Here is a 26,558-nt window from a genome sequence, read left to right on the forward strand (position 1 = left end):
TTTTGCCAGGATTCAGAAAGCTGTGGTGGATCAGATGGCAGCAGACCTCTAAACAGTGACCATGATCTTTTTTTTTTGATGGAAGTTTGACTTTAGGAAGTGCTTTGGAGCTTCTTCTTGGTCCAACCACTGAGCTGGTTATTACCAGTTATTGTCGTGTAAAATCCACTTTTTGTTGCACATCACAATCTGATTGAGAAATGGTTCATTGTTGTTATGTAAAATAAGAGAAGATGTCGCTTATAAAATGATTTTTTTTTATTTTCAATCAACTCACTTACTGAACTTTTTCACCTTTTCAGTTTGCTTCAAGTGCCTCATGACTGTAAATGATTGATGTTGAGTCTTCATCAATTTCTCATGTAGTTGTAAGAGGATCAGTTTTGATGATCTTCTCAGTTGGTCATTGTCAACTTCCAAAGGCCAGCCACTGTGCTTCTCATCTTCAAGGCTCTTGTCTCCACTGTCAAACTTCTTGAACAACTGCTGCATTGTATGTTCATTGTGAAGAAAGCTGAGTGCCAAAGAACTGATGCTTTTGAACTGTGGTGTTGGAGAAGACTCTTGAGAGTCCCTTGGATGGCAAGGAGATCCAACCAGTCCATTCTAAAGGAGATCAGCCCTGGGTGTTCTTTGGAAGGAATGATGCTAAAGCTGAAACTCCAGTACTTTGGCCACCTCATGTGAAGAGTTGACTCATTGGAAAAGACTCTTGATGCTGGGAGGGATTGGGGGCAGAAGGAGAAGGGGACGACAGAGGATGAGATGGCTGGATGGCATCACCGACTCGATGGGCATGAATTTGAGTGAACTCCGGGAGATGGTGATGGACAGGGAGGCCTGGCATGCTGCGATTCATGGGGTCACAAAGAGTTGGACACGACTGAGTGACTGAACTGAACTGAACTGAACTAGCAGTTCCTGTGCTAAATGCATTGTTGTTGCAAGTTGTCTCCACTGCTTTATGACCCATTTTGAACTCAAATCAGAAAATCACTCGAATTTGCTTTTTGTCTAACATCATTTCTATAGTCTAAAATAAATATAAAATAAACAGCAAGTAATGTCATTAGCAAAAAACATAAATCTAGATATTGTGCAGTAAAATGATGTATAACATAACCACATTTAAGAATGTATTCCAGTATCAAATGACAAAGTTCAACAATGCAAAACCACACTTTAAAAAAAAATTTTTTTAATAGTTTTTTATTTTTTTAATTTTAAAATCTTTAATTCTTACATGTGTTCCCAAACATGAACCCCCCTCCCACCTCCCTCCCCATAACATCTCTGTGGGTCATCCCTATGCACCAGCCCCAAGCATGCTGTATCCTGCGTCAGACATAGACTAGCGATTCAATTCTTACATGATAGTATACATGATAGAATGCCATTCTCCCATATCATCCCACCCTCTCCCTCTCCCTCTGAGTCCAAAAGTCCGTTATACACAGCTGCGTCTTTTTTCCTGTCTTGCATACAGGGTCGTCATTGCCATCTTTCTAAATTCCATATATATGTGTTAGTATACTGTATTGGTGTTTTTCTTTCTGGCTTACTTCACTCTGTATAATCGGCTCCAGTTTCATCCATCTCATCAGAACTGATTCAAATGAATTCTTTTTAATGGCTGAGTAATACTCCATTGTGTATATGGACCACAGCTTTCTTATCCATTCATCTGCTGATGGACATCTAGGTTGCTTCCATGTCCTGGCTATTATAAACAGTGCTGCGATGAACATTGGGGGTACATGTGTCTCTTTCAATTCTGGTTTCCTCGGTGTGTATGCTCAGCAGTGGGATTGCTGGGTCATAAGGGAGTTCTATTTGCAATTTTTTAAGGAATCTCCACACTGTTCTCCATAGTGGCTGTACTAGTTTGCATTCCCACCAACAGTGTAGGAGGGTTCCCTTTTCTCCACACCCTCTCCAGCATTTATTGCTTGCAGATTTTTGGATCGCAGACATTCTGACTGGTGTGAAGTGGTACCTCATTGTGGTTTTGATTTGCATTTCTCTGATAATGAGTGATGTTGAGCATCTTTTCATGTGTTTGTTAGCCATCCGTATGTCTTCTTTGAAGAAATGTCTATTTAGTTCTTTGGCCCATTTTTTGATTGGGTCGTTTATTTTTCTGGAATTGAGCTGCATAAGTTGCTTGTATATTTTTGAGATTAGTTGTTTGTCAGTTGCTTCATTTGCTATTATTTTCTCCCATTCAGAAGGCTGTCTTTTCACCTTGCTGATATTTTCCTTTGTTGTGCAGAAGCTTTTAATTTTAATTAGATCCCATTTGTTTATTTTTGCTTTTATTTCCAGAATTCTGGGAGGTGGATCATAGAGGATCCTGCTGTGATTTATGTCTGAAAGTGTTTTGCCTATGTTCTCCTCTAGGAGTTTTATAGTTTCTGGTCTTACATTTAGATCTTTAATCCATTTTGAGTTTATTTTTGTGTGCGGTGTTAGAAAGTGATCTAGTTTCATTCTTTTACAAGTGGTTGACCAGTTTTCCCAGCACCACTTGTTAAAGAGATTGTCTTTACTCCATTGTATATTCTTGCCTCCTTTGTCAAAGATAAGGTGTCCATATGTGTGTCAAAACCACACTTTTGCACTAATCTAATACTTTTGGTATCATGGCCCCCAAATTTAGTTAAGAACAATGTTGGGAGCTTTTTTCTCAGTTTCCTTCTAGGAGCTTTACAGTTCAAAGTCTTGAATTTAATCCTTTAACCTATTTTAAATTAATTTTTGTGTAAGATAAAAGTCCCATTTGTTGCTTTTACAGGTATGTATCAAGTTTTCCCAAAACTTTTTATTAAAGAGACTATCTTATTTCCATTGAGCATTCTCGGCTCTGTTGTCAAATATTCAGTTCATTTCAGTTCAGTCGCTCAGTCATGTCCGACTGTTTGCAACCCCATGAATCGCAGCACGCCAGGCCTCCCTGTCAATCACCAGCTCCCAGAGTTCACCCAAACTCATGTACATCGAGTCGGTGATGCCATCCAGCCATCTCATCCTCTGTCATCCCCTTCTCCTCCTGCCCCCAATCCCTCCCAGCATCAGTCTTTTCCAATGAGTCAACTCTTCGCATGAGGTGGCCAAAGTATTGGAGTTTCAGCTTTAGCATCAGTCCTTCCAAAGAACACCCAGGACTGATCTCCTTAGTTGGCTGTATACATCAGGGTTTATTTCTGGGCTCAGTCTTGATTTTGTTTAGTATATGTGTTTGTTTTTATGCTGATACCAAACTGTTTTGATTATTATAGTTTGGTAGTATGTTTTGCAATGCAGGCGGCCTGGGTTCGATCACCTAGTTGGGAAGATCCCCTGGAGTAGGAAATGGCTACCCACTCCAGTATTCTTGCCTGGAGAATTCCATGGACAGAGGAACCTGATTGGCTACAGTCCATGTGGTTGCAGAGTTGGACATGACTGAGTGACTAACACTTTCACTTGTCACTTGAAATAAGGAAGTTCTTATTTTTCCTTTGTTCTTTTCTTTTTGTTCAAGGTTGTTTTGGCTATTCAGTATCTTTTGTGTTTCTATATGCATTTTAGGATTTTTTCCCACTAGCTTTGTGAAAAACGTCATTGGGATTTTGATAGGAATTGTATTCAATAAATAGATAGTTTGAGTGCTATGGATATTTTAACAGTATTAAATTTATGAACATGGGATATCTTCCCATTATCACTGTACCTTCTTTCTTTTCTTTCTTTCTTTTTTCTTTTTTTTTTTTTTAAATCATTGTCTTATAGTTTTCTTTGTTTAGCTCTTTCATCTCCTTGGTTAAATTTGTTCCTAAGTATTTTATTGTTTTTGTTGCTATTGTAAGTGAGATTGATTTCTTTATATGTTTGTTGGATAGTTTTTTGTTAGCAGATAAGCTAACTTATCTTTGTATGTTGATTTGGTATCCTGAGACTTTAACGAATTATTTTATTAGTCCAAATAGTTGTGTGTGTGTGTGTGTGTGTGCTTGGTGGTCTCTAGGGTTTTCTATATATAAAGTCATATCATTACAGACAGATAATTTTACTTCTTCCTTTCTAACGTGTGTCTTTATTATTCTTGCCTCATTTCTCTGGATAGGACTTCTAACACTATATTGAATAGGAATGGTGAGAGTAGGCTTCCTTGTCTTGTTCTTGATCTTAAAGGAGAAGCTTTAACTCTTTCAACATTGAGTATGTTAGTTGTGGAATTGTCGTATATGGACTTTATTATGTTAAGGTATGTTCCTTTTCTACCCAACCTGTTGAGAGTTTTTATCATTAAAACATGCTGAATTTTTTCAGGTGATTTTTCTTCATATTTTGAAATGATCATTTAATTTTTATCTTTCATTCTATTAATGCAGTATATTATATTTGTTGATTAGTCTTTGTTGAACCATCCTTGCATCCTAGGGATAAATTTCACTTGGTCATGGTGTATGATGTTTTTTATGTGCTGTTGAATTCAATTTGCTAATTTTTGTTGAGAATTTTTGCATCTTTATTCATCATGATAATTAACCAACCTGTAATTTCTTTTTCTGTAGTATCCTTATCTAGCTTTGAAATCAGCATTATGCTGGACTTGTAAAAAAAAGTTTGAGAGTGTTCCCTTCTCTTCAGTTTTTTGGGAAAATTTTGATGAGGATTTATGTGAATTCTTCTTTAAATGTTTGGTAGAATTCACCAGTGAAACCTTCTGGTTCTGGGCTTTTCTTTTTGGAAAGTTTTTGATTACTGATTCAATTTCCCTACTAGTAATTGATTTGTTTTGATTTTCTGTTTCTTCCTGGTTCAGTCTGGTAAGTTGTATGATTCTGGGAATGTATCCATTTCTGCTAGGTTGTCCAGTTGTTGGCTTATAATTGTTCACAGTCTTTTATGATCCTTTGCATTTCTATGGTATTAGTTGAAATTTTTCCCCTTTCTTTTATTCTTGGTAAATCTAACTAAAGCTTTGTCTGTTTTATCTTTTCAAAAACCAGTCATGTGTACCCATGGCTGATTCATGTCGATGTGTGGCAAAAAATATCACAATATTGTAAAGTAATTATTCTCCAATTAAAATAAATAAATAAATTTAAAAATAAATAAAACCATAAAAAAAAACAGTCCTTAGATTTATATTTTCTATTGTTATCCCTGCCTCTATTTTGTTTATTTCTGCTTTGATCCTTATTATTCCCATCCTTGTGCAACTTTGTGCTTGATTTGTTCATTTTCTAGTTTTTTGAAGTGTAAGATTAAATAATTTATTTTACATATTTCTTTTTTCTTTAAATGTGAGCATTTGTCATAATGAGCTTCTTTCTTAGGATTGCTTTTGCTACATCTCATAAGTTTTGGTAGGTTGTGTTACTGTTTTCATTTGTTCAAGATATCTTGGTTTCCCTTTGACTTGTTCAAGAGTGTGTTGTTTACTTTTCTACATGTTTGTGAATTTTCTAGTTTTTCTCTTGTTATGATTTCTAGTTCTGTACCATTGTGATTGGAAAAGAGAGTTGGCATGATTTCAGCCTACTTTAGTCTGCTGAGATTTGTTTTGTGACCTATGATATGATCTCTCCTACAGAATGTTCCATGTATGCTTGAGAAGAATGTTTATTCTGCAGCTGTTGAATGGCTTGTTCTGTATGGCTATTCAGTTCAGTTCAGTTCAGCTCAGTCGCTCAGTCGTGTCCTACTCTTTGCGACCCCATGAGTCGCAGCACGCCAGGCCTCCCTGTCCATCACCATCTCCTGGAGTTCACTCAGACTCACGTCCATCGAGTCCGTGATGCCATCCAGCCATCTCATCCTCGGTGGTCCCCTTCTCCTCCTGCCCCCAATCCCTCCCAGCATCAGAGTCTTTTCCAATGAGTCAACTCTTTGCATGAGGTGGCCAAAGTACTGGAGCTTCAGCTTTAGCATCATTCCTTCCAAAGAAATCCCAGGGTTGATCTTCAGAATGGACTGGTTGGATCTTCTTGCAGTCCAAGGGACTCTCAAGAGTCTTCTCCAACACCACACTTCAAAAGCATCAATTCTTTGGTGCTCAGCCTTCTTCACAGTAATATAAAGTATAGTTCAAGGCCAGTTTTTCCTTGCTGAGACTGTATGGATGATCTAGTTATCCATTATTGGAAGTAAGATACTGAAGTCCCCTACTGTTATAGTACTGTAATCATTCCTCTCTTCAGGCCTATTAGTATTTGCTTAATATATTTAGATGTTTGTGTATTTTTGATAGTTGCATCATCCTTTGATGAATTGACCCATTTATCAAAATATAATGGTATTTGTCTCTTATTACAGTTTTTCGCTTAAACTGTATTTTGTCTGAGAAAAGTACTGCTACCTCTTCTCTCTTCTGGTTTTCATAAGCGCTGAATATCTTTTGTCATCTCTTCACTTTGAGCTTATGTGTGTTCTTAAACCTGAAGTGAGTTTCTTGTAGGCACCACATAGTTGGGTCTTGTTTTTTTAAATCTATTCAGCTACTCTATGCCTTTTGATTAAAGAATTTAATCTGTTTACATTTAAAATAGTTATTGATAGAGAAGGCCTTGCCATATTGTTTTTCTGTTTTGAAGTTACCTTGTTCCTTTCTTCTTCTCTTGCTCTCTTTCTTTGTGAATTGATGATTTTCTATAATGATATGCTTTGATTATTTTCTCTGTACTGTTTCTGAATAGGTTTTTGCTTTGTGGTTACCATGTGGCTTACATAAAACATCTTATAGTGTAATAGTCCATTTTAGGCTGTCAACAACTTAACTTTGATTGCAAGCAAAAACTTTATCCCACATTTTATGTTTTGATGTCACAATTTACATCTTTCCATTTTGTGTATCTATGAACAGATTATTGTAGCTATACTTATTTTTAATATTTAAAAACTTTATAGTAAAGTGAATAATACACTTTCATATTACAGTACTAGAATATTCTGAATCTGACTATATACTTACCTTTACCAATGTGTTGTATGTTTTTATATGTTTTCATATTACTAATTAAGTCTCTTTGGCACTAAGCTATGCCACCTTAGGGAAGGAGGTAATACAGGTAAAGTGAAACTGCTCCTCTTCCTCACTTCAACATGTCCAGTCTTGAATTTTTTTCTCCAATAGTGTGCTTTAACTTTTCCATTAGATTCCTGAACTTCCACAAACACATTCTATTCATGGGTAATTGTTAAAATTTGTATTTTTGGGGGGAGGGAAGATAGTAGAAAATTCCTGCTTCACCTTTTTGATGATGTCACTCTCCTGTTGTCTTTGAAGTTGATTCCAGCACTGTGGAATGTGGCTGATACTTGCTTTAGGACTATACAACAGCAATGTATTACACTAAATGACTGTTTAAGAACCTGAGAGAATTTGTGCTTGTGAAGTGGTAACTATCCCCCAAGTATGTTTTTCCTTCTCATATAGTAGATGATTTCATTGGCAATTTTCCACAGTCTCCTCAAGATGCATGGATTGGTACAGTTTTTACCTAGCTGTCAGCAGAACAGTTGGTGTGGGTTCTAGTCACCACATGCATATTTTAACTTTTCATTTGGTGTTTTGGCAGGAATGCAAGATTTCAATTACCTCAGCAGCAACTGCTTTGAGATTACTGTGGAGCTTAGCTGTGAAAAGTTTCCACCTGAAGAGACTTTGAAGAACTACTGGGAGGATAACAAAAACTCCCTCATTAGCTACATTCATCAGGTAAACCCAGTCTCCAGCATAAAATGGGAGATCTAAGTGCACAACAGTAACCTGGTGCACAATAGTCTCCTAAGAGGATCCCAGACTATATGAATCCACCTGACCCAGAGTGAGAATGCTACATTTGGAAAGTGCATCAGTCGTGATTCAAATAGTCTTTCATTTGTAATTGTTTTTTTAGTTCATGAATATTCGCTGAGAACTGATTAAACTGGAGTTATGGAAAGGTAGAGTGACACCCTCTTTTCTTTCATATTGCATTAATGAAGGGCAATCCTAGGATATTCCTCTACCCTGATCATCTTGGGTTTGTCAGACCTTCCAGGCAGGACCAAAACTAGAATGAGGTAAATGAGGCACCCAGGATACAAAATTTAATGAGCCATTCACTCCCAGGGTTATGCAGGTGTAGGATCAGCACCTAGGAGTGAAAGTCTCCTTATGCCTCACTCTTCACAGCCCAGACTCAACTGGAGATGAGGTAATGGCAATGATGGGTAAGTTACATATACTGGGCATTAACTCTTTCCCAGGCATTATTCTAAATGCCTTACATGTAGTAATTGATTGATTTAATTGTCACAACTCCATGAAGAAAGTTATATCATCATCAACATCATCTTCTTTTATTCCACCACCATTATCACCCATGAACTAAAAATAAGAAATCAGAAGCACAGAGAAGTTAAACAACTTGTCTGAAGTTATTCTACCAGAATCCAGGCTGTCTAGTTCCAGAATCTCCAGTCCATGCTGTGTTGCCTCTCATGACATAAATTTAGATCTTTAGCAGAGAGTCACTGTACAGAATTTTGGAGAATCTCACCACGGGTCAGAATAAAATACCTACCTGTTCAGACTTGATCCAGGCCAGTTCCCTGTTAACCCCATCCCTCTGTACTAGGTAGAGACCGACACCAGGGGCAGTACTGTTGGGAAAGACCTAAGGACTCTGTTCTTTGCTTGCAGTGCCTTGACAGTTTCACTTTCCTTTCTGTATGTGGCCATTTACATCCAAAGTCAGGGAGAGTAATGTTAGTTTCATATATTGGCAGGTAGTATAGACTGATTTTTAAACTAATTTGATACAAACAAATGCTATTGTATAGATAAGTAGCTATTTGCACACACATGTACATATAAAAGGGCTTCCCAGGTGGCATTAGTGGACCTGCTTGCCAATGCAGGAGACATAAGAGATGCAAGTTTGATCCCTGGATCAGGAAGATTCTCTGGAGAAGGGAATGGTAACCCACTCCAGTGTTCTTGCTTGGGAAATTCCAAGGACAGAGGAACCTGGTGGGCTACAGTCCATAGGGTTGCAAAGAATAGGACGCTACTGAAGTGACTTAGCTCATACCCACAGGTACATAGAAACATATACACGTGAACCCAATGCATTAAAAATGTGAAATCAGCTTAGGAATTCTTTTACACTTTTCAAGTATCCATGCTGCTGCTGTTAAGTCGCTTCAGTTGTGTCCGACTCTGTGCAACCCCATAGATGGCAGCCCGCCAGGCTCCCGCCTCACTGGGATTCTCCAGGCAAGAACAATGGAGTGGGTTGCCATTTCCTTCTCCAATGCATGAAAATGAAAAGTCAAAGTGAAGTCGCTCAGTTGTGTCCGACTCTTGGCGACCCCATGGACTGCAGGCATCTCTGTCCATGGGATTTTCCAGGCGAGAGTACTGGAGTGGGTTGCCATTGCCTTCTCCACAAGTATCCATGTACCTTACCAAAAGGTATTATCATGGAATAATACAGTGATGAAAGTGATTAAAAAACATCCATTATACAGGATTTGTATCAGTCAGTGGAATTAACATAAAAGTGCATGTTAACACAAAAAGATATTTTCAACAATAAAGCTAAAGATAATTAGCTATGTTGATTCTGAAAAAATCTTAGTGGGCACCCTTGTAGAATGTCGTTTGAGGAGAGCTATATTTGGATGGATATTTTAAGAGCAAAATTTAAAAGTAAAGTTGTAGGCTGAGTAAGTAAAATGGGGCTATTTGGTGTGTTCTTTGCTTAGATATCAAAGAATGCTTCCTTAATTCAATACTTTTCATTTTATTTGTTTATTTTTACAGCAAAAATTTATTAAGCTACTTTTATGTCCTAGGCACCCTCTCTCTCTGGAGAGAGTGTGTTTCATCTTAAGTTCAGATATCAATACCTAACTACAAGAGAGGATGATAAATGTTAACATAAAGAGCAATAGCAGTACACAGAAGGGTCCTTAAGCCAGTGCTGCCAGTTCAGAAAAGGCTTCTTGGAGCTATGATCTAGGATTCCCTACAGTTGATGTCAGTAAAATTATTATCCGGTCAAGAATTAAAAGAAAAAGTTCAGCTGCTATTTAAGTTCTCAGTTCTAATTGACTTATTGTTGACTGTGCTGAATCTTCATTGCTGCACATGAACCTTCATTGCCTCACATGAACTTATTCTAGTTGCAGTGAGTGGGGGCTACTCTCTAGTTGTGGTGTGCAAACTTCTTATTGTGGTGTCTTCTCTGGTTGCAGAGCATGGGTTCTAGAGTGTGCAAGCTCAGTAGTTGTGGCTCATGGGCTCTAGAGCACAGGCTTAGTAGTTGTGGTGCCCAGGCTCAGTTGCTGTGGTGCATGGTTATGGCATGTGGAATCTTCCTGGACCAGGGGTTGAACCTATGTTCCCTGGATTGGCAGGTGGATTCTTAACCACTAAACTACCAAGGAAGTCCTATCTTAGTGCTTGAGAAAAAATGCACTATAAAACAAAACCCAAATGTGTGCCATCAGAAAGAGTAGAGTGATTGGCATATTTATGGTGGCAGGTGCATTAATTAATCTAAAAGCTGTATCAGTATACATAAGAATCAGCTGAAAAGAAGAGGGATCAGATGATACAGTCCTGTTTTATGCCTCTTGAAATGAAAATTTGATCTGTCGACCGATCCCTGTGACCCATCCTGGTGTAACATCACTATTATTGTACAGAATGTATGGAAGCAGTAAGATTGGTATTTGCAGTGAACACACACCAGCTTGCCTCAAAGGACACTCCAGATGAGGGAATCAAAGGCTGGTGGAATATCAGTGAAGGCTTCCAGAAGTTCTGTGTTGAAATTGTTTCACGACAGTGGAACAATATGGTGGTGATTAATAATTGAACACTTGGGCCTAAAATCTAATCATTGACTAGTTTTATAACAGATGGAAAATAGGTGATTCCGTTCATTTCGTTCAGTCACTCAGTCGTGTCTGACTCTTTGTGACCCCAGGGACCGCAGCATGTCAGGCCTCCCTGTCCATCACCAACTCCCGAGGGCTACCCAAACTCATGTCCATTGAGTTGGTGATGCCATCCAAACATCTCATCCTCTGTCATCCCCTTCTCCTCCTGCCGTCAATCTTTTCCAGCATCAGGGTCTTTTCAAACGAGTCAGCTCTTTGCATCAGGTGGCCAAAATATCGGAGTTTCAGCTTCAGCATCAGTCCTTCCAATGAATACTCAGGATTGATCTCCTTTAGGGTGGACTGGTTGGATCTCCTTGCAGTCCAAGGGACTTTCAAGAGTCTTCTCCAACACCACAGTTCAAGGCATCAATTCTTCAGTGCTCAGCTTTCTTTATAGTCCAACTCTCACATCCATACTTGACTACTGAAAAAACCATAGCCTTGACTAGATGGACATTTGTTGGCAAAGTAATGTCTCTGCTTTTTAATATGCTGTCTAGGTTGATCATAACTTTCCTTCCAAGGAGCAAGCATCATTTAATTTCATGGCTGCAATCACCATCTGCATGATTTTGGAGCTAAAATAAAATTAAATAAAATAAATAAAGTCAGCCACTGTTTCTCCATCTATTTCGCATGAAGTGATGGGACCGGGTGCCATGATCTTTCTTTTCTGAATGTTGAGCTTTAAGCCAACTTTTTCACTATCTTCTTTCACTTTCATCAAGAAGCACTTTACTTCTTCACTTTCTGCCATAAGGGTGGCGTCATCTGCATATCAGGTTATTGGTATTTCTCCCCGCAATCTTGGTTACAGCCTGTGCTTCATCCAGCCCAGCGTTTCTCAGGATGTACTCTTCATATAAGTTAAATAAGCAGGGTGACCATATACAGCCTTGACGTACTCCTTTTCCTATTTGGAACCAATCTGTTTTTCCATGTCCAGTTCTAAATGTTGCTTCCTGACCTGCATACAGGTTTCTCAAGAGGCAGGTCAGGTCGTCTGGTATTCCCACAGAATTTTCCACTGTTTATTGTGATCCACACAGTCAAAGGCTTTGGCATAGTCAAGAAAGCAGAAATAGATGTTTTTCTGGAACTCTCTTGCTTTTTCCATGATCCAGCAGATGTTGGCAATTTGATCTCTGGTTCTTCTGCCTTTTCTAAAACCAGCTTGAACATGTGAAAGTTCACGGTTCATGTATTGCTGAAGCCTGGCTTGGAGAATTTTGAGCATTACTTTACCAGCATGTAAGATGAGTGCAGTTGTGTAGTAGTTTGAGCATTCTTTGGCATTGCCTTTCTTTGGGATTGGGATGAAAACTGACCTTTTCCAGTCCTGTGGCCACTGCTGAGTTTTCCACATTTGCTGGCATATTGAGTGCAGCACTTTCACAGCATCATCTTTTAGGACTTGAAATAGCTAAACTGGAATTCCATCACCTCCACTAGCTTAGTGATGCTTTCTAAGGCCCACTTGACTTGACATTCCAGGATGTCTGGCTCTAGATAAGTGATCACACCATCGTGATCATTTGAGTCATGAAAATCTCTTTTGTACAGTTCTTCTGTGTATTCTTGCCACCTCTTCTTAATATCCTCTGCTTCTGTGAGGTCCATACCATTTCTGTCCTTTTTCGAGCCCATCTTTGCATGAAACGTTCTCTTGTTAGCTCTAATTTTCTTGAAGAGATCTCTAGTCTTTCCCATTCTGTTGTTTTCCTCTATTTCTTTGCACTGATCACTGAGGAAGGCTTTCTTATTTCTCCTTGCTCTTCTTTGGAACTCTGCATTCAAATGGGTATATCTTTACTTTTCCCCTTTGCTTTTTGCTTCTCTTCATTTCACAGCTATTTATAAGGCCTCCTCAGGCAGCCATTTTGTTTTTTGCATTTCTTTTCCATGGGGATGGTCTTGATCCCTGTCTCCTGTACAATGTCGCGAACCTCCATCTATAGTTCATCAGCACTCTGTCTATCAGATCTAGTCCTTCAAATCTATTTCTAACATCCACTGTATAATCATAAGGGATTTGATTTAGGTCATACCTGAATGGTCTAGTGGTTTTCCCTACTTTCTCCTATTTAAGTTTGAATACAGCATAAGGAGTTCATGATCTGAACCACAGTCACCTCTGGTCTTGTTTTTGCTGACTGTATAGAGCTTCTCAATCTTTGGCCGCAAAGAATATAATCAATCTGATTTCGGTGTTGGCTATCTGGTGATGTCCATATGTAGAGCCTTCTTTTCTTGTTGGAAGAGGGTATTTGCTATGACCAGTGCGTTCTCTTGGCAAAACTCTGTTGGTAATTAGGAGATCCAATTCAGTGATTGGTTGAGAAGAAATCTCTTGCCGAACCTTAAAAGGATGTTTCTAGGACCTGGAGTTGTAAAGTTAATCAACATAAATAGTTTGCTAAAAAGAGCTCCTATGAAATAGCCATGGAACTGTCTAGTTCTCAAAATTTCCAAAGAATTTTTCAAAGAATGGTTCATGAGCACTCGCCTCAGACTCATCTAGATTATTGTTAAAAATGAGTTTTCAGTCCCAACACTGAATCACACTCCTTGAAGGGCAGGAGTATTTGAAGATTTAAGGGTTATTGACATTAAACAATTCTAGCAACAACGAAGATTTAATTTTTTTGTTTTTTAGCCTTGCTTGACTGAAATGTTTGGAATCTGGGGAGGGAGAATTATAGGAATAACAGTGTAGTAAAATAACTTCCCCAGATATGAGTGAAATTTATTAACAAACTTCTGGGATTTCTTTTGCAAACACCATGAAATGACTGTGTTTTCCAGGCTGCATTCCTGTGGGGTCCTGGTAGCCCATAACATTTCCATTGAGATTTACTCCTATAGTGGAAAATTTCAAACAGAAAAATAATGCTCCATAATTGGTATATCAGACATTTATTTATTTAACCATCATCTCTTTAAGAAAATTTGAGATACCAAGGGAACATTTCATGCAAAAATGGGCTTGATAAAGGACAGAAATGGCATGGACCTAACAGAAGCAGAAGATATTAAGAAGAGGTGGCAAGAATACACAGAAGAACTGTACAAAGAAGATCTTGACGACCCGGATAATCACGATGGTGTGATCACTTATCTAGAGCCAGACATCCTGGAATGTCAAGTCAAGTGGGCCTTAGAAAGCATCACTACGAACAAAGCTAGTGGAGGTGATGGAATTCCAGCTGAGCTATTTCAAATCCTGAAAGATGATGCTGTGAAAGTGCAATATGCCAGCAAATGTGGAAAACTCAGCAGTGGCCACAGGACTGGAAAAGGTCAGTTTTCATTGCAATCCCAAAGAAAGGGAATGCCAAAGAATGCTCAAACTACTACACAACTGCACTCATCTTACATGCTGGTAAAGTAATGCTCAAAATTCTCCAAGCCAGGCTTCAGCAATATGTGAACTGTGAACATCCTGATGTTCAAGCTGATTTTAGAAAAGGCAGAGGAACCAGAGATCAAATTGCCAACATCTACTAGATCATGGAAAAAGCAAGAGAGTTCCAGAAAAACATCTATTTCTGCTTTATTGACTATGCCAAAGCCTTTGACTGTGTGGATCATAATAAACTATGGAAAAGTCTTAAAGAGATGGGAATACCAGACCACCTGACGTGCCTCTTGAGAAATCTGTATGCAGGTCAGGAAGCAACAGTTAGAACTGGACATGGAACAACAGACTGGTTCCAAATAGGAAAAGGAGTACATCAAGGCTGTATATTGTCACCCTGCTTATTTAACTTCAATGCAGAGTACATCATGAGAAACGCTGGACTGGAAGAAACACAAACTGGAATCAAGATTGCCGGGAGAAATATCAATAACCTCAGATATGCAGATGACACCAGTCTTATGGCAGAAAGTGAAGAGGAGCTAAAAAGCCTCTTGATGAAAGTGAAAGAGGAGAGTGAAAAAGTTGGCTTAAAACTCAACATTCAGAAAACGAAGATCATGGCATCTGGTCCCATCACTTCATGTGAAATAGATGGGGAAACAGTGGAAACAGTGTCGGACTTTTTTTTTTTGGCCTCCCAAATCACTGCAGATGGTAACTGCAGCCATGAAATTAAAAGACGCTTGCTCCTTGGAAGAAAACTTATTTACCAACATAGATAGCATATTCAAAAGCAGAGACATTACTTTGCAAACTGAGGTCCGTCTAGTCAAGGCTATGGTTTTTCCAGTAGTCATGTATGGATGTGAACGTTGGACTGTGAAGAAGGCTGAGCACCACAGAATTGATGCTTTTGAAGTGTGGTGTTGGAGAAGACTCTTGAGAGTCCCTTGGACTGCAAGGAGATCCAACCAGTCCATTCTGAAGGAGATCAGCCCTGGGATTTCTTTGGAAGGAATGATGCTAAAGCTGAAACTCCAGTGTTTTGGCCACCTCATGTGAAGAGTTGACTCATTGGAAAAGACTCTGATGCTGGGAGGGATTGGGGGCAGGAGGAGAAGGGGACGACCGAGGATGAGAGGGCTGGATGGCATCACTGACTCGATGGACGTGAGTCTGAGTGAACTCCGGGAGTTGGTGATGGACAGGGAGGCCTGGCGTGCTGCAATTCATGGGGTTGCAGACTGAGCGACTGAACTGAACTGAAGAAGTTGGTTTATTTGTCACCCTCGATTCTTGTCTCATAGCAACAAGGATTTAGAATGATGGACTAAAGGGTTTGAAACAACAGACAAGTTACAGCCCAGTTATAGCTCAAGCAGACAGAACTTTTATTAAAGAGACGTGGCAGTAGGCCAATCCCAAAGGAGTCATAACAATCCCTCTTGGCTTATCCTGTTATACTTCCTGTCTCTTCCTCTTGGTTCTGTCCTGTGCAAAATAGGGCCTGTACTCACCACCTATCAGGAAAGGGCATATACTCAAGGCCAATTGACACTTGCAAGTTACACAGCAACAGTCTCTGTTGTGCATGTCTTTCCCATCATTCAGTTTGTACAATCAAATATATGTATATGTGAACACATACATTTTTATGACTATGTAAGAATCCATAAACCCATACATATTATGAGTATTTATGAGTCCTTAATGGGCTCCTAGCTGTTTAAGATTGCTTGAAGAAGCCCCTGTGGTTAGTTTGTATTCACTGTGTGCCTAGGGTGCATGTGCAGAAGTTGGAAAAATCACTGTGGTTATTTTTGTAGCATATCTGTGAGCTCTCCTGGGTGTGTTTGGGATGGGGTTTAGAGATCAGCTTGCATCCTTTTCAGCTAGGCCACCGCTTGTTGCTCATGCCTAATTTCCTACCTAACATAACTATTTGTTAATCACATACTGTAATTTAAGTGTAGGGTTGCAGAGGCAGAAAAACGTACAACTATGAATATTAATGGGTATATTTATGCCTAATGTAGGTGAATTATATGTTTTTGAAGTGATTGATTTATTTTTGCAATGACAAGGAAATTTTAAACATATATCAGGATTATAATGCCCCAAGATGAATAAATTGATCTTTACAATTTTTCTAATACTTTTACCATGTGAATTTCATTCAGAAAGCTAACTTCTCTTGTTTCCAGTAGCTAAATTTCAGTCTCATTCAATTTTCGCTGGCTAATCCATAGGTGAGTCTTGGGGAAAAGATTAAAAATATCTTTTTGTTTAAAAAATGTGTTTACTCTCTTCTCACTTTACTGGTTGCCATTAAAATTATTATTATTACTGCAAATGTATCACTTAAAAAATGTTTATTTATTTGGCTGCATTGGATCTTAGTTTTAGCACATAGGATTTTCAATCTTTGGCATGCAGGATTTTTTAGTTGTGGCATGTGGGATCTAGTTCTCTGACCAGGGATAAAACTCAGGCCTCCTGCATTGAAAGCACACAGTCTTAGCCACTGAACCACCCAGAAAGTCCCTGTATCACTTTTTTATCATGAGTAAATTGCGTTTGGAGAAAAGAACTGTGTGTTATAAAGAGTTTTATTTTTATTTTTTTAAATAACAAATTCAAAAAATTTTATTAGTATACAAAGGGTATCTCTTTGATAAAACATTGTACCACTGCCATATTTACTCTCCAATGAGAAAGGGACACATGAGATTTATTCTACTTTCTGTAGGAAAATATGTAAATATCATCAATAGCAAAAGAAAATTCATTTTCTGGGGTGATATGAGTGAAGAGCAACTGGGGTAGGGTGGATGGTGTTTTGCTAAATTATCAAGATTGATAGATTATCATTTGATATTCCAGAAGCAGTACTTTCTCAAAGACCTTAAGTGACCCTCCTTTACTTCAAATATATGTTGACTTAGTTGAATTATCATTTAGAAATAAAGTTGTTTTGATGACAGCAACTTAATTCAATAGCTTGTTCTCGACATAAAATCTTTTTTATTAATAAACCCAGTTTTCAGTTAGTAAGTTCACTGACTTTTCATGCAGTGATTTTCAACCAAAATAATATTATTAGTGGGTTTAATGCAAAAATATTCACAGTATATATATCCTTTTATCTATAAGGAACAAGTATTGAAGGGCTATAATGTGATATCTTGTTAAATGATACATGACATATAAAGTATACATAATTAACCAAATTTAAAATAGAAAGCAATGGAATGTGTTCAGACCAGAACTGTTTTACACATTGACAGGTTTTTGTTTGTTTGTTTGTTTTGGTGGTTTGGAAGGTACTTCAAAGTCTTATTTGACTCAGAATAAGATATCAATTTTCCAGGGGTTACTTCTCATTTGTCTACTTGAGAAAAAGCAGAGTAAAGAATGTACACAAAATTCAGTGACTTTTTGAGCTTGTTTTGATTCCTAAACAATAGGAATCTGCAGTATTTTGCTAGAAAATAAGGAGATGTTTGATATGAAGCATGTTTTTAGGTTGTTTCTAATACAAATTTTTTTTGTTGTTGTTATTCTTGACCATCACAGATACACCGAGGAGTTAAAGGATTTGTCCGAGATCTTCAGGGTAACCCAATTGCTAATGCCACCATCTCTGTGGAAGGAATAGACCATGATGTCACATCTGGTGGGTGTTCTTTGCTGTGATCAGAGGCTCTAGTATTGCATATGAGACCGTGGCTACTTCTTAGCCTAGTTACATTCTTATACTGTTCTATGCAAAGCAATTAAATACCTCGTGTCTCTTTACATTGTCTCTCTCCAGCTTTGATCTAGTTAAATTTTTATCTGGGGAACAAGTCAGGCAGTTACTTAGGAGGGCTGTGAGGCAGGGCTGTCTGTGAGACTCTTTGCAGTTGTCAAGGCAAAGGAAGATGAACCAGCTGGAATTAAAATGCTGCCTCTTAATGATCTCTCCTAAGAAGAGATTCTAAAGAGCTGTTAATTGGTGAAACTCAGGAAGGAGCAGAAGAGTAGGAAGGAGGGTAACTGCCTGTGTTTTGTTGTCCAGGATGTCCCATCCATTTCTTCATTTAATCTGTATCATAAAGCCGGATATATCCAAGGCTGAAAAGGACCTTACAGGATTGAAGTTGATGTTAGTTATTTCTAGGTTTAAAACCTTCTTTCCATTTTCCTAGTTTGGGGGAAATGATGTGTTTTTCTGACAAACCTATCTACTCCTGTTAATAAACATCTCTCCAACTCATTTTAGTGTAATTCTCATTTGTTTGTATCTTATCAAAAACAACAATATCTTTTTAGCTATAAACTCTACATGTTTCAAGACCTTAGCATTAGTTAACCTTTAAATTAGTTCCCAAACATCCTATATCATTAACTCTTATTTAACCTCACATTTATAATTTGTATTTTTTAATCTTGAATATTTGTTTTCTAAAAATCCATTTATTTATTCAAACAGCAATGCTTATCAACACCTGGTGAAGTGCCAGCCTACCTTCTGGACCAATATGCCAGAACCTGTGCCAAATTTTTGCTCCTTTCACCCCCAGGGCGGGACTTCTTGAAGGACCTAGGCCGTGCACCCTATGGCCAAAAGCAACTGCTTTTGTTAACCTTAGTAACATATAAACATTATTTTCTCTGCATTCCAGATGTGAAAATTTTAGGAAAATCTCACATTGGCAGTATAAATAAGTAGAAAGGAATGAAATCTGAGGAGCAGGTTCTGGGACTGTAGCTTTTTTAAAAAAATTAATTTATTTTTTATTGAAGGATAATTGCTTTACAGAATTTTGCTGTTTTCTGTCAAACCTCAACATGAATCAGCCATAGGAATACATATATCCCCTCCCTTTTGAAACTCCCTCCCACCTCCCTCCCTATCCCACCCTTTGAGGATGACACAGAGCCCCTGTTTGAGTTTCCTGAGCCATACAGCAAATTCCCATTGACTATTTTACATATGGTAATGTAAGTTCTATGTTACTCTTAACATACATCTCACCCTCTTCTCCCCTGTCCCCATGTCCATAAGTCTATTCTCTATGTCTGTTTCTCCACTGTTGCCCTGTAAATAAATTCTTCAGTACCATTTTTCTAGATTCCATATATATGCATTAATATAAGGTATTCATCTTTCTTTTTCTAACTCACTTCATTCTGTATATGTTCTAGGTTCATCCACCTCATTAAAACTGACTCAAATGCATTCCTTTTTATGACTGAGTAATATTCCATTGTGTATATGTACCACAACTTCTTTATCCATTCATCTGTCAATGGACATCTAGGTTGCTTCCATGTTCTAGCTATTGTAAATAGTGCTGCAATGAATGATGAGATACATGTTTCTCTTTCAATTTTGGCTTCCTCGGGGCATATGCCTAGAAGTGGGATTGCTGGGTCATATGGTGGTTTTACTCCTAGTTTATTTTAAGGCATCTCCATACCATCTTCCATAGTGGCTGTATCAATTCACATTCCCAGCAAAAGTACAAGAGCATTCCCTTTTCTCCACACTCTCTCCAGAATTTATTGTTTGTAGGCTTTTTGTGAGGTGATATCTCATTGTAGTTTTGATTTGCATTTCTCTAATAATAAGCAATATTGAGCATCTTTTCATGAGTTTGTTAGCCATCTGTATGTCTTCTTTGGAGAAATGTCTGTTTAGGTCTTTCCCCCACTTTTTGATTGGGTTGTTTGTTTTTCTGGCATTGAGTTGTATGAGCTGCTTGTATATTTTGGAAATTAATCCTTTGTCAGTTGTTTCACTTGCTATTGTTTTCTCCCATTCTGAGTGTTGTCTTTTCACCTTGCTTATAGTTTCCTTTGCTGTATAAAAGCTTTTAAGTTTAATCAGGTCCCACTTGTTTACTTTTGTTTTTATTTCTGTTACTCTAGGAAGTGGGTCATAGAGGATCTTGCTTTGATTTATGTCATTGAGTATTCTGCCTATGTTTTCCTCTAAGAGTTCTATAGTTTCTGGTCTTACATTTAGGTCTTTAACCCATTTTGAGTTTATCTTTGTGTATGGTGTTTGGAAGTGTTCTAATTTCATTCTTTTACATGAAGCTGTCCAGTTTTCCCAGCACCATTTATTGAAGAGGCTGTCTTTGCCCCATTGTATATTCTTGCTTCCTTTGTCAAAAATAAGGTACCCATAGGTGCATAGGTTTTTTTCTGGGCTCTCTATTTTGACCACAGTCTACAGGGTCACAAAGAGTCGGACACGACCGAGGTGACCCTGCGCACATAAATGCAAGACTATTTTTTTGCCTGTGGCATCTCTTCCCCTGTGAGAGTTGAGCATGAACATGGTGCAGTTGCTTGGGTTTCGGGGACCCTGGCGGTGCCAAGTGTGCAGGAACACAGACTGCTTCCGCTGCAGGAGATATGGCCCTATCAGAGTCTTTTTCGAGCCTCTTGTAGCTGGTGATCGGAAGGCCTCTTTGGCCAGTCTTTCTTCACAGCTCCACCCATTCGAGCACTTAGAGGGCTCCTTTGCCTGGGGTCCTTCTCTGTTGTTTGGCGTGTCAAGCACATAGAAGGGCCCCCCCGACTGGGGTTGTACTCTGTAGACCGGCACATGGGACACTTAAACGGGCACCTGAGTGGGTTCCTACTCTGTAGTTTGGTGCATCAGTCACTGAAAGAAGTACCCTGTGTGGGGTCCTACTCTGTAGTTCAGTGCAGTCAGGCATTTGATGGGCCAGCCACTCTGTTGTTCAGCTGCCAATCCTGGCATGCAGGGAGAGAGAGGCTATGATGATGGCTTCACCCCGTACGCGTGACTCAGCAGTATCGCCTTGCTTCCATGGCTGCTTGGCTTTCTTCTACTGGCATTTCCCACCACTATCTCCTCTTTCACATCCCCTCAATCTATCTCTTTGCAGTCAACAGCAGCCCTTACCCTGGGATTGCTCCACAATCCCTAAACTCCAGCTCCCAGCATCTGCCCCTTCCAGGAGACCAGCATTCCTGCCCGGGGTATGAATGGCTGTGGCAAGGACTGTCTGATTCTCATTCCATTTAGGCTGTCACAGATCAGCGGTTTCACTCTCAGCCTTAAATGTTTCTCCTCTGACTCAGACAATTGCCCCAATGTGGGGATTGGACCCCTGCTTCAGTTCCCCCACCCACCAAAGGCAGGTCCAGTCCTACTAACATTCCTGTTTTCTCCCCTAGTTCCTTCATCCTACTGAGTTTCGTGGTTCTATATATTCTTTTCCACTGGTCGGGTACTCCTGTCCACTCTCAGCTGGTGTTCTAGATGCACTTCTGTGTCTGAAGGTGTAATCCTGATGTATCCGTGAAGAGAGATGTACTCCACGTCCATCTACTCCTCTGCCATCTTGTTCTCCCTTGACACTGCAGTTTTTCAAGGGCAGCATAGGGTAGTAAGGAGAAACAAGCAATGGGGCAGTGGAGTCAAAGGTGGAGAAAAAATGTAGTGCCTTGTCTGGGAAACCTGAAAGTATTTCAGCAGAGATGAAATGTGAAGTGTCAGGAAAGATGTACCTTTGAATGAGGCAGTGTGGAGTCTTGATGAGTCTATTTCAGTGGACTGTGGAGAAGGAGGAAAGAGCCTGAAATGGAGAGTATTGACAAGTCTTTCTAGAACTTTTGCTGTAAAGTGAAGAAGAGAAATGTGACACTAGGTTAAAGGAAATGTAGAGTTCATAAAGGAGAAGAGATGGTGATGGGAGTTTATTTTTTTTCTGATGGTTTCCATATTCACAGTGAAATATTAATACAATGTGAAGCATCAACTAAGAGTGAGGATGAAGAGGATGCAGTACAGGTGTTAGGAAAAGGGAAAATTCCACTTGGACCTTGCTATTCAGTGTGGCCCCTACCAAGACTGAATTCAGCAATCACCTGGAACTAGCTAGAAATGCAGAATCTCAGGCCTCATCCCAGATCTAGGGAATTAGAATTTGCTCCTTACTGTCTCTCAGGTGATTGATGTGCACTAATCTAAGAAACAGGAAAGTGAAAGGACTTGGGAGGAAAACAGGGCAGGACCAGGGCCTTGTGTTTGTAGACAGGGGACAGCTCATCATCGGTGTGTGTTTTCCCCAGCCCCTTGCAGCCACAGAGGCAGGCAGAGAGTAGAGGGGTGGGTGTTTTCCAGTGCTGATGGCTTGCCAGGCATATAAGCAGGTGGGGAACAGCACATCAGTTGAAGGAGACATGTGAGTGGATGACTAGGGGATCTGGGAACCTAAGCTGCTCAAAAAGAGGATGGAGGTACAGGAACACAACTCTGCTTAGAAATCCTCTGGAAAGCTGGTTGAAAATGCTATCCTAGAAAGCATGCCAGCTGTTTTGTCTCTTGAAACCTAAATTCTAACACGTCCCTCAGGATTTCCAAAGAGGTGCCATCAGGTCACACTTCATGAGATACTGACCTAGACTCTCAGATTTTCAGATCTTCACAGCAAGAATCAAATTATGGTGCCAGCAGCTTGGGGACTTGAGAATATCCATTAATCTGTGTTATTTCTGATGTGAATATGATGATTCATTATATTAGAAGATTCATTAAAAACATTATTATATGTAAAACTGCTACAAGAAATGATGCCTTCTAGAGAGTGTCATACTCTTTTTAATGGAATTTCATTAAATTCTATAAATATCTAAAGACAGAGAATAAAAAATGAATTTAGGTGGCATAACTATGAATTTCTCATATGTGCCTGTGACTTGATATTCTGTTCCCCACAGCAAAGGATGGTGATTACTGGAGATTGCTCGTTCCTGGAAACTATAAACTTACAGCCTCAGCACCAGGCTATCTGGCAATAGCAAAGAAAGTGGCAGTTCCTTATAGCCCTGCTGTCAGGGTAAGTGATCATGATAATAGCTAAAATTTATTAAACACTTACCATGGGTCAAGCATATTTAAATCATTATATTTAGCTTTCATAATAACTCTATGAAGTAGAGTTATTATTACCCTGTTTTCCATCTGTTAAAAGATGAGAAAACTGAGGCCTTGAAAAGTTAAGTGACTTGCCCAAAGGCTCAGTGTTTAATTTAATACCACTCAATGTGAAACTCTGTTACCATTTCTCAATTTCTGAAGAGATCCACAAAAAATTAAATAAAACTTAAAAAAATTAAAGTTTTATTTGCTGATCTTGATTTATATGTAAATAATGCTCTGTTTGATTTATCTTTTTATCCCTAACTGCTAGTATCATACCTTACTCTATAAGTATTTTGAAAAATAAATTAGGCCTGCAATGTAATTTTAGGTACTAACTAAACATCTATTAAGCACATACTATTAGCAAAGTCAGGTCCTCTATGATAAGAACTATAAAAAATGATACTTATTTAAGTAGATGACATTTATTGATATTTTACTACTAAGGGTGATGGTGATGAGACCAAAAATCTCATAGAGCATGATTTTACTATTATCCTTGTAATATATTACTATGGAATGGCCTACAGGATTTCCAATTAAAAGCCTTACTTGAAAAGAATCTATTGTATTTTTGGTTATATACCCAAAGTTTGGAGTATAAATGCTTGGTTTTGCAAGCTAAATATCTTGGGTTTTCAAGTGATCCTTTGGTTTTGATTGTATGTGTTTATTAGGCTGGATATGTATTAAAATCAGGAGGTAAATTTGAACAAATAAATCCTGGAAAAATGTGCCTTCAGAGTCCGGTTATAAAAGATTTCAACTATTTTGACCCCTTGGCCTTTCTGCTATGTGTTAATTCAAAGAGGTTTTGAGTAGTCACATTCTTAAATAACCATGGGCTTGAGTAGCCGAATCAAAGAGCTCTTAGCTCCATGTGGAATGGAGCATGGCTATGTCATGGGCCCAAATAGCTTGCATATTTTAAATAGTCCTTTGTGGAAAAATGTATGAATTCTCCATAGACCTGATGAGGATGCCCAGTCTATAGGCGAATTGAGTTCCTGGGTTACTGATCTTCATGGTGGTTTGGAGGTGTATGTATTTCCATCAGTTCTTTCACAGATGCAAGATTCTGGAAAACAGAACCCTGTAAAAGCTATGTTTTTTTTTTTTTAAATTTTTTATTTTTAATTAGAGGATAATTACTTTACAATATTGTGATGGTTTCTGCCATACATCAGTATTAATCAGCCATAGACAGAGTGAAGTAAGTTAAAAAGAGAAAGACCGTATATACTAATGCACATATATGAAATCTAGAACAGAGAAGGCAATAGCACCCCACTCCACTACTCTTGCCTGGAAAATCCTATGGATGGAGGAGCCTGGTGGACTGCAGTCCATGGAGTCACTAAGAGTTGGACACGACTGAGCGACTTCACTCGCACTTTTCACTTTCATGCATTGGAGAAGGAAATGGCAACCCACTCCAGTGTTCTTGCCTGGAGAATCCCAGGGACGGCGGAGCCTGGTGGGCTGCCGTCTATGGGGTCGCACAGAGTTGGACACTACCGAAGCAACTTAGCAGTAGCAGTGTGGAATCTAGAAAGATAGAACTGATGATCCTACTTGCAGGGCAGCAAAGGAGACAGGCATGAAGAACTGACTTTTGGACGTGGTGAGGGAGGAGAGGGTTGGTTGATCTGCAAGAAGTTACATCTTTTTATAGGGGAAAGACTGCCTTTAAATAATCTGCCTATAAATAATCTGCTTTCCAATAATACTGAGCATGCGCATGTGCTAAATTGCTTCAGTCATGTCTTAATCTTTGAGACCTTATTAGATCAAAGCACATTTCAAACATAATGACTTTTGATATTCTTTTTTCCTAAAAGTATCTTTTTGGTTATCATGAGAGATTTTTTAGGGTTTACTTTAATTCAGATGGCTAGATTGAGATTATTCTAATAAACTTTAAACCTGTTCATTTTAAATTTTAGTTTTTAAAAGTACATAATCAATTTGATAATAATATATTCTTATTTTCTCCTTTAGGTTGATTTTGAACTGGAGTCATTTTCTGAAAGGAAAGAAGAAGAGAAGGAAGAATTAATGGAATGGTGGAAGATGATGTCAGAAACTTTAAACTTTTAAGAAAGCTTCTAATTAATTGCTTTTAATCTATATAATGTATGTAGTATGATGTAATGTGGCCATTTTCTTTTAGATTTTGTGCAGTTAATATTTAACATTGATTTATTTTTGATCATTTAAATATTAATAGATATTACTTAAAATAGACTCTTAGGTTAAAATATAAGAACTTGGTCTATAGCATTCATTTTCCTATATATGTGATACAGAGGACTGTAGAAGAGATTTGAGTGATTTTGCCATTTTAGGCTTAGATACAATATTCCATATGTTATTTACAATATAGAACTTTTTGAGTAATTCTAGGTTTTAAAAATTAGTGAATCCACTTATGGTTGCCATAGGGGAAGAAGAGATAGGGAGTCTGGGATCAGCATGTACACACTGCTATATTTAAAATGGATAACCAACAAGGTCCTACTGTATAGTACAGAGAACTCTGCTTAGTGTTATCTGGCAGCCTGGAGGGGAGGGATATTTGGGAGAGAATGGATATATATATATATATATACGATTGAGTCCCTTTGCCACACACCCGAAACTATCACAACATTGTTGATCAGCTATACTCTAATATAAAGTAAAAATTTTTTAAAATCCTAAAAAAAGAAAGGAAAATGTATTTGAAAAAGCATCTGTGCAATGGATAGAAGGGGAGAGTAAACAAGGGGTACTTTGATAGTATAAAAGCTAAAAGCGAAAAAAAAAGAAAAAATAGGGAGTCCTTTTAATTAATATAACTGGTGACAGTGTCACATAATGAAGCCATTGGAAAAGTCAACAGCTACAGGTTGACTATACAGGTACACTATACTGCAAAACTTAAACAGTCCTGTATTAATCATCATTGTGTAGTGTGCTGTCTAGCTATAGAAGTATGATCTTGTTAACACATTCTTGATGGGAAAGGGAAAGTGAAGTCGTTCAGTTGTGTCCAACTCTTTGCGACCCCATGGACTGTAGCCAACCAGGCTCCTCTGTCCATGGGATTCTCCAGGCAAGAGTACTGGAGTGGGTCGCCATTTCCTTCTCCAGGAGATCTTCCCAACCCAGGGATTGAACTCGGGTCTTCTGCACTGTAGGCAGACGCTGTACCCTCTGAGCCACCAGGGTAAGTCTACTTGATGGGAATAAAATGTAAATGTTTAGTGAGAAGTTTTATGAAAAGAGTGGAAATTGATTTCTTGCTTGTATACATTGGCACAATAGTGTTATATTATT

General features: G+C 38.6%; 1 protein-coding gene across 1 annotated transcript in view; it reads left to right on the forward strand.

Moving 5' to 3' along the window:
* Nucleotides 1-25,337, forward strand: part of CPE (carboxypeptidase E) — a 149,251-nt gene extending 123,914 nt beyond the window's left edge. The window contains exons 6-9 of the mRNA XM_052654910.1: nucleotides 7,566-7,705; nucleotides 17,864-17,963; nucleotides 23,033-23,151; nucleotides 25,239-25,337. Of these exons, the coding sequence (XP_052510870.1) occupies nucleotides 7,566-7,705; nucleotides 17,864-17,963; nucleotides 23,033-23,151; nucleotides 25,239-25,337 (458 nt within the window). The remainder of the gene's footprint in view (nucleotides 1-7,565; nucleotides 7,706-17,863; nucleotides 17,964-23,032; nucleotides 23,152-25,238) is intronic.
* Nucleotides 25,338-26,558: the final 1,221 nt, after the last annotated feature.

Source organism: Budorcas taxicolor, chromosome 17, assembly GCF_023091745.1.
Source record: "Budorcas taxicolor isolate Tak-1 chromosome 17, Takin1.1, whole genome shotgun sequence".
Classification (NCBI taxonomy): Eukaryota; Metazoa; Chordata; class Mammalia; order Artiodactyla; family Bovidae; genus Budorcas; species Budorcas taxicolor.